The sequence below is a fragment of the Rosa chinensis genome, chromosome 4, assembly GCF_002994745.2.
Source record: "Rosa chinensis cultivar Old Blush chromosome 4, RchiOBHm-V2, whole genome shotgun sequence".
Classification (NCBI taxonomy): Eukaryota; Viridiplantae; Streptophyta; class Magnoliopsida; order Rosales; family Rosaceae; genus Rosa; species Rosa chinensis.
This window is the reverse complement of record NC_037091.1, coordinates 60,137,966-60,153,902: the sequence shown is the minus strand read 5'-3', so window position 1 is coordinate 60,153,902 and position 15,937 is coordinate 60,137,966. Positions and strand designations below refer to the sequence as shown.

General features: G+C 39.1%; 1 protein-coding gene across 1 annotated transcript; it reads left to right on the top strand.

Annotated features, from left to right (window-relative positions):
- The first annotated feature begins 1,749 nt into the window (after positions 1-1,749).
- LOC112195846 (fe(2+) transport protein 1) lies at positions 1,750-3,383 on the top strand. The gene is made up of 3 exons (XM_024336063.2): positions 1,750-2,511; positions 2,612-2,761; positions 2,852-3,383. The coding sequence occupies exons 1-3, from the start codon at positions 1,915-1,917 to the stop codon at positions 3,155-3,157; spliced, it is 1,053 nt and encodes a 350-aa protein (XP_024191831.1). The 5' UTR covers positions 1,750-1,914; the 3' UTR covers positions 3,158-3,383.
- Positions 3,384-15,937: the final 12,554 nt, after the last annotated feature.

Genomic DNA, 15,937 nt, shown 5'->3' with positions numbered 1-15,937 from the left:
ATTAATAATAAACAGAATAAAAATTACAACTGATAGATGTAGAAACTACATCAAAATATAAAATAGCAAGAGAAATACTAGATGCAACAAAGCAACGGAAATAAACCCTAGCAAGGGTACAAAGGGATGCACTTAAGCAGTTGATGAGGCACCAGACAGAGTCCGGGCTATGTAAAACGGTACCAATAGTAAGGTCGACCATACTTCCACGCAAAGAAATACGTCGAATAGAGGGTAACCTTCTATCAAGGTAACCGCCGGTAGTGTGACCGACCTTGCCTACTCCACGCAAAATAATGCGCTGAATAGAGAGCAATCTTCTACCTAAGTAACCAGAGAAGCAATTCCAACATGCAGCTAAAATTAGGGCCCAACAAAAGTCTCCCGGAACCCAAATGCGAACCCGAACAGCTTCGGGCTCATTCACCAGCTGCAAAGCCCCAAGAAGGAAGGCCCAGCCCAAATTCCTACTTGAGTAATCCAACATAACAGCAGCCCAGGCCCACAAGAGATTAGGGCCCCAGTCCCACTCAGGAAACCAGAGCAAAGCCCAAAGCCAATTAGGGTTTACCCTTGTATCCAACGAGATAGTGCCTTTAAGCATACCGCCGGCGCCACACCAACCTACCACTCTGCCGCCGGCCGACCTGCACCACGCCACCAGAAACATTTTGACTCCATTCCCACCAAACGACCCAGCGAGAGAGCGGACGCCGGCCTCCATCGTGCCTGCAACCTGCTGGCTTCGAGGGCACAAACCAGTCGATCTAGCCAACCCAACGTTGACACCACGGAAATCAAAACAACCAGGCAGCAGATCTGCAACAACATTTCTCCATTTGCCGCCAGACGACCAACGCCTGTCGATTAGCCAGGAGACGTCTATGACGGAGGTGCTGCCATCCATGGAGAGAAGACCCGAATAGAAACTGACCCGACCCGAACGAACACTTCGAGCCCCGCCGCCATGATCGAAACAGAATAGCCCACTCCTCTGGAAATGAACCTTGACCTTTGAGACGCGCCCGCCTTGGCCTAACTAAGCCACCACCATCAAAAGGTAGGAAATCCGGTAGGCCATAGACCACCATGCCTGCCAGCCATGGTGACGGTGAAGGAATCTGCGACAAAGAAGACACGACGAGAGCCGATCTCAATTTAGGAGCCCCCAAAGAAGACGCCGTAGTTATACTCCATATAGGACGGAGGAAGGTGCAGAGAGGCCAAGCCCGAGGGCGGCGCTCTCCGAACCCTAGCAGAGCTCTGCTAGGTCGAAACATATCGTTCCTCTTTAAGAGTATATAAGATAAGTTATTATGTAGAACTATTTCTGCCCTAGCTTGCAGGAATTTTAGGAGCTAAACTTAAACAAACTTAAATTAATTATTGAATCACTCAATTTACTGTCTGATTAGCCACTAAAATTATAATAAATAATAATGTAAAAAGAGGACTGTAAAAATTATTTAAAGTAACTGTTTTGATGAAGAGATAAGAAAAATGTTTCAAAAAAGATGTTTTGATAAAGAGATAAGAATTGTCTAGCCTAAGAAAATGTTATCTCTTTATCAAAAACAAAAACAAAAAAACTATAACACCACGAGCCAACCGGCATTATCACACGTGATGTTCATGTGATGTAAGCCCTTTCAACTCCCATGTCAGCCATGCAGCTGATTAGGGCAAGAGAAACTGCTGACGTTGCACGAGAGTTTGACTCAAACTCAGGGAAAGCCGAACCTCAGCACACGCTTACCACAGTCTTTCTTCATCCCGGAGTCGACGCTCACCGAGCGTTGAACCTTTGAACCTTGACCTCAACCAGTATATATATGACGATAGTCATATGGACCTCCAACAAATTCAGTTTCACAGTCCACAATCCACATCAATAAGAAACTAAGCTAGGCAACCATGGCAACCAAACACTTCTTGCTTGCCATCTTCGTCCTCCTCCTAAGCTTTGGGCCCCTCAATGTTTCGGCAGTTTCGCCACAATGTGGGAAAGAGATCACACAGTGCCACAACAAAGAGGAGGCCTTGAAGATGAAGATCATTGCCATAGCTGCCATACTAGTCATGAGCATGATCGGGGTTTGCTTGCCATTATTTTCGCACATGGTGCCGGCTCTTCAGCCCGACAAGAACCTGTTTGTGGTGGTCAAGGCGTTTGCATCCGGTGTCATACTCGCGACCGGGTACATGCACGTGTTACCCGATTCGTTTGAAGACTTGACATCCGAGTGCTTGCCTGAAAGGCCGTGGAGGAAATTTCCCTTCACGACGTTTGTGGCAATGCTCTCGGCTATTGTGTGTATGATGGTGGATTCAATTTCGATGAGTCGTTATAAAAAATCTTTTCTTCGAGCTACTGGTAATGGCGACTTGCGCAACAGTACCAAAATTGAGAGCGCCGAATCAGCGGATATTGGACATGGTCGTGAAAGGAAAATTGAGGAGGGGATCAATACTAAGGAGGAACAATTGATGAAGCATCGTATTGTGGCAAAGGTACATAAATTCTCTAATTGTCGAATATTTATGGTTTTGGATCAATATTTCTGTATTGATTAATCGAGTGTTGGATGGAATCTACTTGGTGTTGATGCAGGTATTGGAAACAGGTATTGTAGTGCACTCAGTAGTGATTGGATTGTCAATGGGGTCATCTGAAAACCCTTGCACAATTAGACCGCTCATTGCTGCAATTTGTTTCCATCAACTATTTGAAGGAATGGGTCTAGGAGGGTGCATACTTCAGGTGATTAATTAGTCTTATATAACTAATTTAAAATTGTTAACGTGGCATGAATATATGATCACTATTTTCTAATTTTGGTATGACTTGTAGGCTGAATTTGGAAGCAAGATGAAAGTAATCATGATGTTCTTCTTTTCATGCACAACACCATTTGGGATAGTGTTAGGGATTGCGTTGTCTAATGTATACGAAGACAACAGTCCGAAGTCTCTGATTGTGGAAGGGCTGCTAAATGCTTGTTCTTCAGGGCTACTCAATTATATGGCACTGGTGGATCTGCTAGCCGCTGAATTTATGGGTCCTAAACTGCAATCAAATATAAAGCTCCAAGTATGGTCGTACATTGCAGTTCTTTTAGGAGCAGGAGGCATGTCAGTAATGGCCATTTGGGCATAATTTAGGATCTAGAACCATGCCAAAAAAAACAAAAAAAAGGGAATTCTTAGCGTACGTTTTAGTTATCCATGGAAATATTCCTGCGCCTTATTAAGTACTTTGTACATGAAGAGCAAAGTAGGAACAAATAACTGAGAAAATGGTTCTTTAATTTTTGCACCTTTAGAGAGAATTACAAGTTTGTCTCCATTGCATTTTCCAGCTGAGTTAATGAAGGACAATTTGGGTTCCATTTACTGAAGTACTCCATTGAGTACGTGCATTCATTTACCTTGAGTCCATGACTGGTTGATCGAGATATATATATATATATATATATATATATATATATATATATATATATATATATAGCTCAGTATATCACCTCTCTCGATCAGTTAGTTTTCTCACTGTTTCTGTTTCTGTTTCGGTTAAAGTAATTAAGCAAAAGGGTAAATTTGAATGGCACTACCAAGAAGCAAACACCTAATAATTGAACCGGCCACAAACTTATGGTAAATAGTGCATTGTATGTCTTGAAATCTAAAAGAAAATCGAACACATTTGGGACGTACTGTACCGAAGATTTTTCACAGAATTATTGTTTCCAAGGATGAAGATGAGCCAGGTATACTCACAATTGACCACACATGCATCATGTGGATTGTGGAGTAGTGCTAGGAGCTAGAAAGTGAAAAGGGTTTATAATTAGGATGATAGTTAGACTAACAAATCTTGACCGATCGTGGTTATAGTCTGTCCGATCCTGTGTTTTTGAAATAGATGATTATCTCCCATTCAAGATTTGAGAAGACAGTAGTAGGCCTCAACTGTCTCTCAATTATATCCACGCAATCAAAAGGATACTCATTCCTCTCAAGACCCTTTTCTAAAAGCTTTGGCTGTAACAGTTGGCTTTGCTTTCAAAAGGGAGATATCATGCTATATTTTCATCTTATAAAAGAACAGTAATTACTTACCTTCAAGAACATCTTAGCAAAACATTCTCCACGAGAAAAAGAAAATTCCAAAAAAAAAAAAAATGAAGAAATGAAGCCTCTCAATAACCATGGTTCAATTAATTTAACTAATACCATTCGGTGGCTGTTATTCACACAAAAAAAGTGGGAGGAAACTCTCAAGTGGGACAATTAATCTAGTAATGGAGACACCAAAAGCCCTGAAGTTGACAAGATCTCACGCAATTAGTACCTTCGATCAGTTAGGTTTAAAGTGATGACGATCATAACCACATAGACAAATTAATTGGGCATTTTTTTCCCACACAATGTCAATGTCGAGTATATCATGCTCAAGATTTGCTGTCATTACCAAATTAGTTGCTAGTTTCATTATGGTGGAAGTGTGGGACAAACAAATGCAAGTTTGTGGTCCTCGATACTTAGAGAATATAATCCTCGAATTAAGTATCCAAGCAATCGATCTATTTCTTGGCTTAATTTTATGGTAGGGCCTCCAGCTAACTATAGGGAGTAACCAATCAATATATACATATAGAGTTAGATAACTTGGGTTTTCAATAATTGGGCAAGTTGGTTCATTTATGTACCAATTAAGATGTGGAAGTTCATCATTGATAACTAACTAGCTATTCAAAGAAGATTAGGTTGGGGTGTGGTCTTGTTTCTTTGGTCTGGGTTTTGCCCTTGCCACAAAAAAAAAAAAAAAAAAAAAAGGAAGGATAGAGACTGATCACTTCGGCACTTCTGTTTGGTTCCAAGTTTGGCAACAGTAAGACTTTAGCCTTTGGGATTGTACTAGGAAGCTTATTATGGTGGTTGGTAATCAATTCTATAGTTTTGGCATGTTGATACTAGCCAAATACGTACCATGTTTATATTGATGTCCTAACACTGTGGTTCATGACGTACTTCTTTTTGATAAAAATTCAACATTATCAAACACTAAAGCAAGAATGTGATAAATTTGTTGACTCTTAGATATGTATTTCAAAATTGATTTTAAACTGATCGAAGAGGTAGTTCATATAGCGAAGTGTTAGTCTAGCACACATAGATGATATCTTACTTAATTGTTAAAAGTTCGAATTTCTCTAAAATAAAAAAATAAAAAGCTTGTCCAATGGCTCGACACTAGGGGCTGCTAAGTGCAAACTATCTTACCTTGTTGAAGATGCGTCTTTTCGATCTACTGAAGAGGAACCTAGATAAACAAAACCTAATTGCTTTGGAACACCTAAAACAACTTTAGTATCCACGTTGTTAGTAGATTATGACCCCAATTAAGTTGCGTAAGCACACGATAAGCATGGCTTACTTTTATTCTAGTATAATGCGTCAATATCCCATCGTAAATAATGTAGGACAAATTATACTCCATAAACAACAATGCCATAAGAAGATTTGAAGAATAACAAATCTACTAGAATTTTAAATGGGGTTTGGAATAAAACTACGGAAGCACATATAAAATTCAGCAGAAGACAAAAGGTGATGAAGAAGAAGAGGATCGCTGATGATGACCTTATCCTATACAGACCAATCAGTAGAAAGTGTCAAAGTGTGATGAGCGAAGCTGATTGGGAATTGAAGTGAAAGGTCTAGTTGATTGAGTGGGGGGAAAGTGGAGACAGTGGTATCTATATGGTACAAGTGTCGGTACCAAAAATCAAATTGGAAAAGGTCTTGTATCATATACGTGATGGTGGTAAAATCCCAAATGGCCGGGGCATGTCAATAATATACTGATCGTTTGGTGCAGAAGAAGTACTTACCTTTCAGGATTTGGATAAAAATAATTATCAAAAGTCATCGTTTTTCATGTTCATTAACAATATAAATGTTGTGTTCTGCGTGTACAAAAGTTTTCTGTGATGCCATTGGATCTCAAAAGCACACCATTACAATGGCCAAAAAAAGAAGAAACAAAAAAAAAAAAAAACATGTTTCCATGCATATCGGATGAGCCTTTAAATACTGTTGGTCAGAAGTAGGATCCTATTGAGTAAAAGAAAACACTCATCCAAACATGTACAATTGACAAAAATTAAACTAACTGTAATGCTGGTTTGATATGTGGAACCCAAAACAAGAAAACAAGGAAAACCCTAATGCTGCCACAAGAACAAAGAGTACACCATCACCATTGAATCGCCCCCAAGCACCATCTCGCCGCAAAATGAGCAACGAACACCAGCAGTTAACCCAGTTCATGACGTCAAACTCCAAAATTAAAACCCTAAACAGAAAAACACCCCTAGAAACACTACCAGCATTCCCAAACCCGGCGCAGCACCAGTTTCGATGCCTAGAATAGTTATCTTTAATACTTATATTCACAATAGATATGACATTGATTATAATAAGTTCTCCGCCATACTGTAATAGAATGAACAATGTGCATGTAGATACCCCTAGAGTTTTAGCTCAAACGTTTCAAAAAATTTAAGTTATAAAGTTCAAGGACAAGGGTCATCTCTAAACCCTAAACCGACCGATGTGCACATCTATGTAGTCGATCGATAGCTAACCATTAATTGGAGCTCAATCGACATTTAGAATGCTCAAAAACACAAGAGTAGTTTAACTCCTATCTTGGTCCATGATCACATTGATCAGTCTAGCTATATATGTAGCAACTGTGCATTTGTTAGCAGTGAGCGGAAGACAAGGGAGGCAGAGAGGTGGGTAGGGGTCGTCTCCTTATTTTGTTAGGGCGACTGAGTTTGAGTTGACAGGCCATGGCAAATGGGGCAGTGCTGGCCGGCTCCCTAAATGGGTTGGTCCACCCGGCACCCGACGCCAGCGACTGAGCGAGAGCTTGTAGAAGCAATTGTGCATAATCATTTCATATGTTTCATATTGGTTGCCCTCTAAATTCCAAAATGATGCAATTATATAAGTATATATTGTATCAAAATGGGCAGCTGTTAAATCTAGTCCCCTCCGTACGCACCACTTTCCTCTCTCCTGTGTCTGCATATAGTATCTTCATAGCTAGAACCCTGAAACAACTATAAATTAGACCAGGCACATCTGCAAACCCTTGCAGCCATGGCTGGACCGTGTTCATATCTTTTGCTTCCTCTTTATTCCTTTGTTGTTTTCCTCTAATGGGTAGGGTCCCTAAATTTCCAACTTTGCACTCTCAATGGATTTTATATTTTAATAATTAGATACCAACAATTACAAAATTTGATTACTCATGGATATTTTTCTGTTTGCCACAGTAAGGCAATTTTGGCATATTTTAGGCACTTGTTTTTCTTTTACTTTTACTTGTTTTCTTTATCAACCACAAATACAAAACTTTCACTATATAATGGCAAGAACTTATTTCATCACATGCATGCATACGGCATACCCACTAAAGCAAAAACAAAGAAGAAGGAAAGCTTGTTACATACATTGCATGCCTTTGTCTTAAGATGTTTAGTTTTCTGGGACTGCTCTTTATAAATCAACCATACATCCTCACTGATCCTATCCTGAGTTTGCTTTAGAATTTAGAAGAGGAATACAAGTTTTCAGTGGAGAAGCACCTAAACCATGCATTGTTCATATAAAGGTATGAGACAGAATGTATAACTGTTTTAAAATATAAGATACAAAAAGATTTGCGTCTGGAAGTAGCTGTCTGGCTCTGAGATTTGGCCAACACTTTATTAGTCGATCTAATCTTCTTCAAGCATTCATACTTTTCTTTAAAAATTGAAAGTAGGTTTCAACAAGAGAGAAGTTGGCCACAAAACTATTTCAAGAATAATTATTTATTTCCATATCAGTGACTGGCTAGCTACCACTTATATTTTACTTGTTTAGTAAGGACTGATCATATATAATAATAGACATAGTTAGATTTAGAACAGTTGTTTCATTGTGTTTTAGCCAGAACCTGATACGTACGTCATGAAAGAATAATGATAGACTTGTAAATAACTTGGAAGAGGCACTGAACCTTTCAAATCACATATAGATAGTGGTGGAACCTTACGTTAACAATGATTAATGGCTTTTATATCCTATAATACACACAAGGTCTTATATCACATTCAATAGTAGTTTATACGGTATCACTGGCGTTTTGGAATAGTGTCATTTAGTTCCCTTCCAATCATCACAACAACTTTGCACTGTTTAATTAAAAAAAGCTTAACCTAAATATTGGGACGAGAAAAATGCACCAACAGTCCCTCAATTCTTGTGCACCGACCAACTTGATACCCACACTCTCAATGGTATCAATGTAATACCTGAACCCATATTTCGCTATCCACGAGATACTTCCGTCAGATTTCACTGACAGCTACGTTAGATGTGTGACGTAGCAAGCACGTGGGCCTAAAAATTCCATGAAATGACTTAAATGACCCCAGACTCTACCAAACCTTGATTTCCCGCCATTTTCCACAGGGGAATGACCACCATTCCCTCTATTTTTGTACTGTACGTACCACACAAATTTCCATAAAATGAAAATCTAATTTAGTGGGGAGAATGGGTAAGCATTGAAAACACATGTAATGAGCATAAATCTAACCAAACTTCCCATTCAATTATCACATCAGGTCTTACAAAGGAGAAATTAAAATAGGGCAACATATATATTGTTCCATGATGCATAATTTGTCCAATAGCACTTAATACACAACCTCAACTAAAACTGAAACAAAAGAGTTGAAAGTGCTGCAACCAATATACTCCAAAAAATCAGTAATGTAAAGAGGTTCAAAGTGTTTCCCATTCAAAGGAAGCTTGACTTTGTTGCATAGGCTGGGATGACTTCTTATGTGCACCTCTTGCAACAAGATTTTGACTACTTTGAGTAGGAGGTTGCTGCATACTTTGTGAAGCTAATGCACTTGTATTGACACCAGAAGTACCACTAGCAGTTTCCTTCATCTTCTTTCAAGTCTTTCTTGACCTTATGATTTGGTCCTTCAAGTTAGAACACCCGTTTGGAAGAGATGCTCTCTTGGGCTACCAAAAATCAAAGACAAAGAAGCAGGACAATCACCAGAAATGTCATTTCAATATCACTAAAGGCAGAAAAAAATAAAGCATTTTGGGAAGTCAAATTACAAGTTGACAACATAATCTGAAGTTCAATAAAGCACACAAACATGCTGCAATTTAAAGTTCAACAAAGCATAATAAGTTCAACTTGTGTCATACCTTGTTGTTGCTTCTCTTCCTTTTGTTACTAGGATTTGCTCCATTAGATGAACCCCCTCCCTGTTGAAATTTGCAAGAAACTATTAGTGCGCACACACAAAGTAAATGGCAATGGCCAAACATAAAAAAATCTCATTATTAAGGACTTACAGTTGCTGCTACCTTTGTGATTGGACAACCTAACTTGTTGTGTCCTTACTGCTCACATACTCTACAAGAAATTTTGATACCAGTCCTAGGCAACTTCCTCTTTTAGGTGCAGGTGGGGTTGTGGTCTGATTCCTCTCTCTTGGTTCCTTCACCATTTTCATATTAGGCTTACCAGGTTACTGCTTGAAAAGTGGAGGTGCAATGGTGTAATCAACATGTTCTCAATCCTCTTGGCTAACAATATGGTAGATTATGGGGTTGTAGGCCTCTATATAGGTTGAGGGCATAAGGTAGTCATCACAATATAATGCTGCTTCCTGTTTCTTGAACCTTATTGCACAGATGGCATGAACACAGGGTATCCCACTCAGCTGCCACATCTTACAATTGTGCAAGTATGGAGGCCCAAATCTACAGCATGTTTGCTGTCATGCTCTCCACAGCCAATGATCTGGAATATGAGCTCCCCAGCTCTATGTGCTCTGTATTATGTTGCTCTCTGACTAGTCTTGTCAATGATCTTCTTGATTCTAGATCCAACCAAATCCTTCCACCTTTCACAAGCCACTCTTCTGTTTGATTGCCTCACCATCATATCCATTGTAATCTTTTCTAACATTGTTATGATGGGCTTATCTCTAGCTGGCACAATGGCTGCATTGAAAGACTCACAAAGGTTGTTGAGCAGTATGTCACACCTGGACTCATCTCTGAAGTAGGCCTTAGACCATTGTGCTGGATTCTTGTCCTAAAACCAAGTCCAAGCTGCCTTACTTAGCTTCCTTAGATCAACCATATTCTTGTTGAACCACACCATAGTGCTTGATCTTACTGCATTCCAAATCAATTGTTTTAGCTCCTCTCCCAGATGCTTGGCCTTGAAATTGTTATATAAATGCCTAACACAGTGTCTGTGTTCAGCATTTGGAAACCAACCTGCAAATGTACAAGTCCAAATTAAACCAGCAACAAAAGGTAACACTTATAAATCCCAAAGTGGCGAAATCAAATCAACAAAGTAAATTCCAAATTAAACAAGAAATACCTGCAATAGCATTTCCCCAGCCCTATTTGCTTATCTGGTATGAATGTGTAGCTACTATCGGTTTCTTTCTTCAGATCCCATTTCAGCAGCTTAAGAAACTAGGTCCATGTTTCTTGGTTCTCAGCCTCAGCAATGGCATATGCAATTGGGAACATCCCATTGTTTGCATATATGCCAACTGCTATCAATAGCTGTCCAGAATGGTGCCCTTTTATGTGACACCCGTCCAAACCAATTATAGGTCTGCAGCCATTCATCCACCCATTCTTGCATGCTGCAAAACAGATCTATGTCACGATCTATACAGGTCTTGATCTCCACAGTTGAACCTGGATTACTTCTCAATAATGTTTTCCTGTAAGCAGCAAGGCTGTTGTACTGATCGATGTAGTGGCCTTCTTTCATCCTTTTGCTTTTCTCTTTGCTCTTGTTATGGTTTGAACACCCACATCCAGCTTGTATTTCTTCTCTATATGATTGTGGATCCCAACCCTTGACTAGTTCTCATCCACCAACAGATCAACTCGTACCTCTTAAGCTTTTATGTTGTAATTCAAGAAGTGGCTTGTTTCCACAGGAGAATAGGTGTGCTTGTTGTTTAAGGTCTTGATGATCAAGGTTGGACCCTCACCCTTGGAAGTACTAGCATACAATCTGAATGGGCGATCCCATTAGCAATTGACCTCAATCTTATGCTTTGAATTCTTCTCAAACCACAATCCCAATTAGTTTTTGATTGCACACTCCTTAACAGCCTCCTTAAGTTGCTCTGAGTATGGGAAAGCCAATCCCAACCTAACTTGGGATTTCTCAAATCCACAGACCTGATCCAAGGTTTGATCTTCACTCTCCTATTTTTCTTCTTTGGAAGTGGATTCCCATCCTCATCTTCCTCTGTTTCACTGCCATCTAAACAAGGTTATCAGAATCTCCATGGTCATTTGAATAGTAGCCTCTATACCCTATGTCATCAAATTCCTCAACAACCTTTAGTCATGTGATATTTTCTTCAAAGTCTGTATCATTAAACCCATCATGCTCCAAATCATAATTTGAATCAACATAGAAATTAGACCCTGAATCTGTCTCATCATCCTCAACTACCCTCTCCTCTGTTCTTGCATTGCTATAGCTCCATTTCCTTCTTGTGTTATACCTTGGCTACTTTGGTTTCTTCCCCCTCTTGTTAACCTTTGCATCCTGAACTAGTCTTTTTCCCTTATCAGATATAGTAGCCTCCTTGCTTTGCTATGAGCCTGTGACTGTTCTAATCTCTCCCTCAACTCTTCTTCTAATTTCTTCCTAACAACAACAGTATCCCTTACCCTTTTCTCTGCAGCATCTTGTTCTCTCTTCTCTTCCTCCTCCCTAGCCAATTGCTCAGCAGCCTCTCTTTCTCTCAATCTCTGAGCCTCCTCTTGTTCCTCAACAATAGCTTGGCTTTCTCTTAATTCAGCAGCCTCTCTTTCAACCTTTTCCCAAGCTTCTTTTTCAGCCTTCTCAGCAGCCTCTCTTTCTCTTCTTTCTATATCCTCAAGTTTCATGTTTAAAGCAGTTGTGGTAGAGGCATGCATGTCAACTCCTTTTGGCACAATGCTTCACCCTTTTAGGTTTAGTAGTGGCCTTCCCTAAGTTACCCTTATTCCCTTTAGTTTGACCACTTTTCCTACTGTGTCCTTTCTGCCTTGTACTTGCTCGTGAGCCCAACACATCTGGCACAATATCAAAAAGACTTGCAAATGTGCTTTGACTTGACCTAACCTCAACATTTACTCTACCTTCTTTTCTTCCCACATTTAAGCCCTTACCCACCCTTGTTTCACCCTCATTACCATCTGAACCACCCTCATCTTCAAGATCAATTATCTCTGGAACACTGGTCCCCACAGTAGCTCTCTAAAAGGTGATGTATTTAATTGGCTACCAAGCAAGTTAGCTGCTTCAAACATTCTTTCTTTCTCTTATGTTGTGCACCTATTGAGTGGATTTTCCTAATCAGGATCATCGGGCTTCAGATCATCCAACTTTGCCTCTCTCTTCCTCCTAGGACCACTTCCAGTTATGTACACTAAAATCTGCCTTTTATTCAGAGGAATCACCTTCACCATTTCTATAGCATCTGCAACATTCTTGATTGGAATAAACTCTTCAGTGCTTGATGTCCGAGACAGCTTGAAAAGGTATGAGATGAGCTTCTCCCTATATCCCAATGCATAGGTAATATTGTTCATCTCCACCCATGAAATTAACTCGGGATCTAGCCCAACTAGGTAGATCCCCCCCCCCCTCTTGATTGGAATAAACTCTTCAGTGCTTGATGTCCGAGACAGCTTGAAAAGGTATGAGATGAGCTTCTCCCTATATCCCAATGCATAGGTAATATTGTTCATCTCCACCCATGAAATTAACTCGGGATCTAGCCCAACTAGGTAGATCCCCCCCCCCCCCCCCCCCAAAAAAAATCTTGTTAAACCTTGCCTACTCTTTGTCCCATCCAATTGCTTGTCAAAATACCCACCATGAAAGATTTCCATGGTGTATAAATGCTCAGGAACTGTAAAAACAACAGAATATGAACCCTAACCATCAATACGAGACAATAACATCCTAACCTATTAGGAACCCTCATTGATAATGTAAGATACCCAATATGAATCGTATTCAAACTTTTCCCAAATCAATTTTTCTGGATTGGGAATAGAACATTTAAAAACCCTAATTTGAATTTAAGCGTCAATCACCAAGAACAAAATAGTTATAAAACCCAGAACGCACAAATCCATTTCCATATTACTCTTTCTTTAATCAAGTAGCACGACCAAATCGATTTTCATATGTTCGTCGCTTTTGGCTTTGACAGATTCCATGAAACCCAGATTTTTTTTAAAACTTGTTTCATTTTTAAAAGTGTGACCATGCTTGTTTGTTGGCATCAAACTCATTTCCCCTAAGCCCTAAACATCATATAAGAATAGAAGATTGAGTAGAATCCAAAACTTACTTTCTAGGGGTGGTCCAGACTCCCTAAAGATCCTCTACATCTTCGCCATCTCGCTACTGTCAGAGATTCGATTCAGTTTGTGTACTGCTCCACTCAGACTCCCAGTCAGATTTTCAAATCTTTTGGAGATAAAACTATAAAAGGTGAAATTTTGGAGGGATAAAAGTTTTGGTCCGACTTTGACAAGCTTTTTCAAAGAGGACTTTGTGAGAATGGAGGGAAACTCGGGCTTTTGATCATTTAGGGTTGCAATTTGGGTAAAAAGACATGTTTGCCCTTTTTTTGGGGCCTACGTGCTCACCACATCACACATTTAAAGGAGCCGTCAGTGAAATCTGATGGAAGTATCTCGTCGATAGCGAAATATGGGTTTAGGTATCACATTGATACCATTGAGAGTGTGGGTATCAAACTGGCCCATGCACACGAGTTGGGAACTGTTGGTGCATTTTTCTCTATTGGGACTAGACACCATGATAGGAGCATAATGATGCAACGTTATTATTGTTAATTCTCATATTTACCTTGTTAGTTTAACTTATGTGACATTATTATTGTTAGTTCCCATATTTACCTTGTTAGTTTAACTGATTTTATGGTTAATTTAGTTGTTTTTATGTTTTATATGTATTTGGAGCAAAGAAGGAGAAAAGAAGAAAATCTGCCTATACAGATCAGTCAATTTCGACAGATCACTGAGACCAGTTCCGGATAAACCAGATGTTGATCTTTATATTAATGGAAAGCCTCTGATGTCTAGTTTCCAAATCTTTTTACGGCTCGTCAATATCATTTTTCTATAAGAAGTTATGGCCGATTTAGTACAAGAATGTCAGGCTGTGAGTGAATCTATGGTTGGACGGGAATTTAAGTTTCAATGCCCAATTCACACCGAGAAGCCCAAGGATGAGTTTGTACTTCATATTCCAACTTAATATGGACAAGTGGCGATATGTGAATGGTTGGAATGAGTCATCAAGTTCAAGAGCCAATAGGAAAACTCCACCGGAGCATGCTAACCCTAATTCTTTTAGGTTTTGGATTTTCTACACAACAAGAAAGATGAAGGCAACCTCTAGGCATATAAAAGGACATCAATATGCAGCAGCTTGCTCTCTCTCTCTCTCTCTCTCTCTCTCTCTCTCCCTCCCTCCCTCCCCTTCATTAGTTAGTTTTATTTCTTCCATGTTTAACTAGCTTTTATTAGTTAGGGGGCTGCTTGAAGCCGCTAGACATGAACTACAAGATGATTTGACCTTTGATTTTATTTTCTTTTAATTCAAGATGAGACTTTAGTTTACTAATTTTTCATTGATGAATGCTTGCTTGTATGCTTTGAATGCACGCTTAGTATGCATGTTAGGGTTCTAATGCTTTGATTGTTTGATGCCTGTGTCAATAGTTGGATTCCTCAAACCTTTTAGAGAAGTAATTGTTAGTTTTCACTATCAAGTAAACTAAGTCCTAGGTTTAGCAAGGTGCTAAGTTGACCGCGATGCCTAGTGATGTCTCAAACTCTTTTAGACCTTAATGATCTCTTCTTATTGAATCTAATAAATGTACCTTTAGGTTGCATGTTAGAGAATAGCCTAGGTGTAGAGCACTTCCTGCCTAGCTTATGAAGTAAGAAAGGGTAATAGGTTGTGTTCAAGTGTACCGAGCCAACATGAGCATCTCCATCTAGATTAATTGAATTAAGATTGAACAAATTGTCTTATGTGTGATTGTTAGGAGTGGATGCATGTTCCCTAACTATCTTCATCATATTGTTTTCAAACCATCTTAAAACCAGTTTTCGTTATTTTCTGCTTCTGTACTCTATTTTTTTGTATTTATTTTAAATAGTATACGACATCCAAAAATTCTCAAATTTTGTTTTTGAAAGCCTTGCGTGTCTAGTACATGTCTGTAAATTTTCGTATTTTTCTGACTGGTATAGATTGGGTTTTTAATTAGATTTTCAACTGCTGTTCGCTAGGAACAGTGGTCACTTTTGTAACATTGTTTTGAGTAGTTATAACCTTAGACCCTTATTTACCCTTGCTACAATTGACAATCTTAAGTGTGAATAAGGAAAATCAATAGCTTATAAATTGAGCTATCACACCACAAAGAAATGTTACCCACCTCCGATCCATCTGTTTTCGGTCCAATAGTAGTCTCTTTGGTATATGTTTTTGTCTAACCGTTCTCAATTTTGAAATGCAATCATTCATCATTTCAGACCATTCTACAATCTAGTTATCTAAAATTAAACCCACAAACAACTTAATAATCATATAAATAAAAATAAAAATATTGTTTTAGAGAAACGGGAATTGAGAGAAAATCGATGTGTATTCTCATTGATAATAGGGGCCTCTTTATATAGAGGATTACAAGGCATATAATCTAAATTGTACAAGGAAAGGTAATCATACATTGAATAGGAATCTCTAAGATTCTCCGAG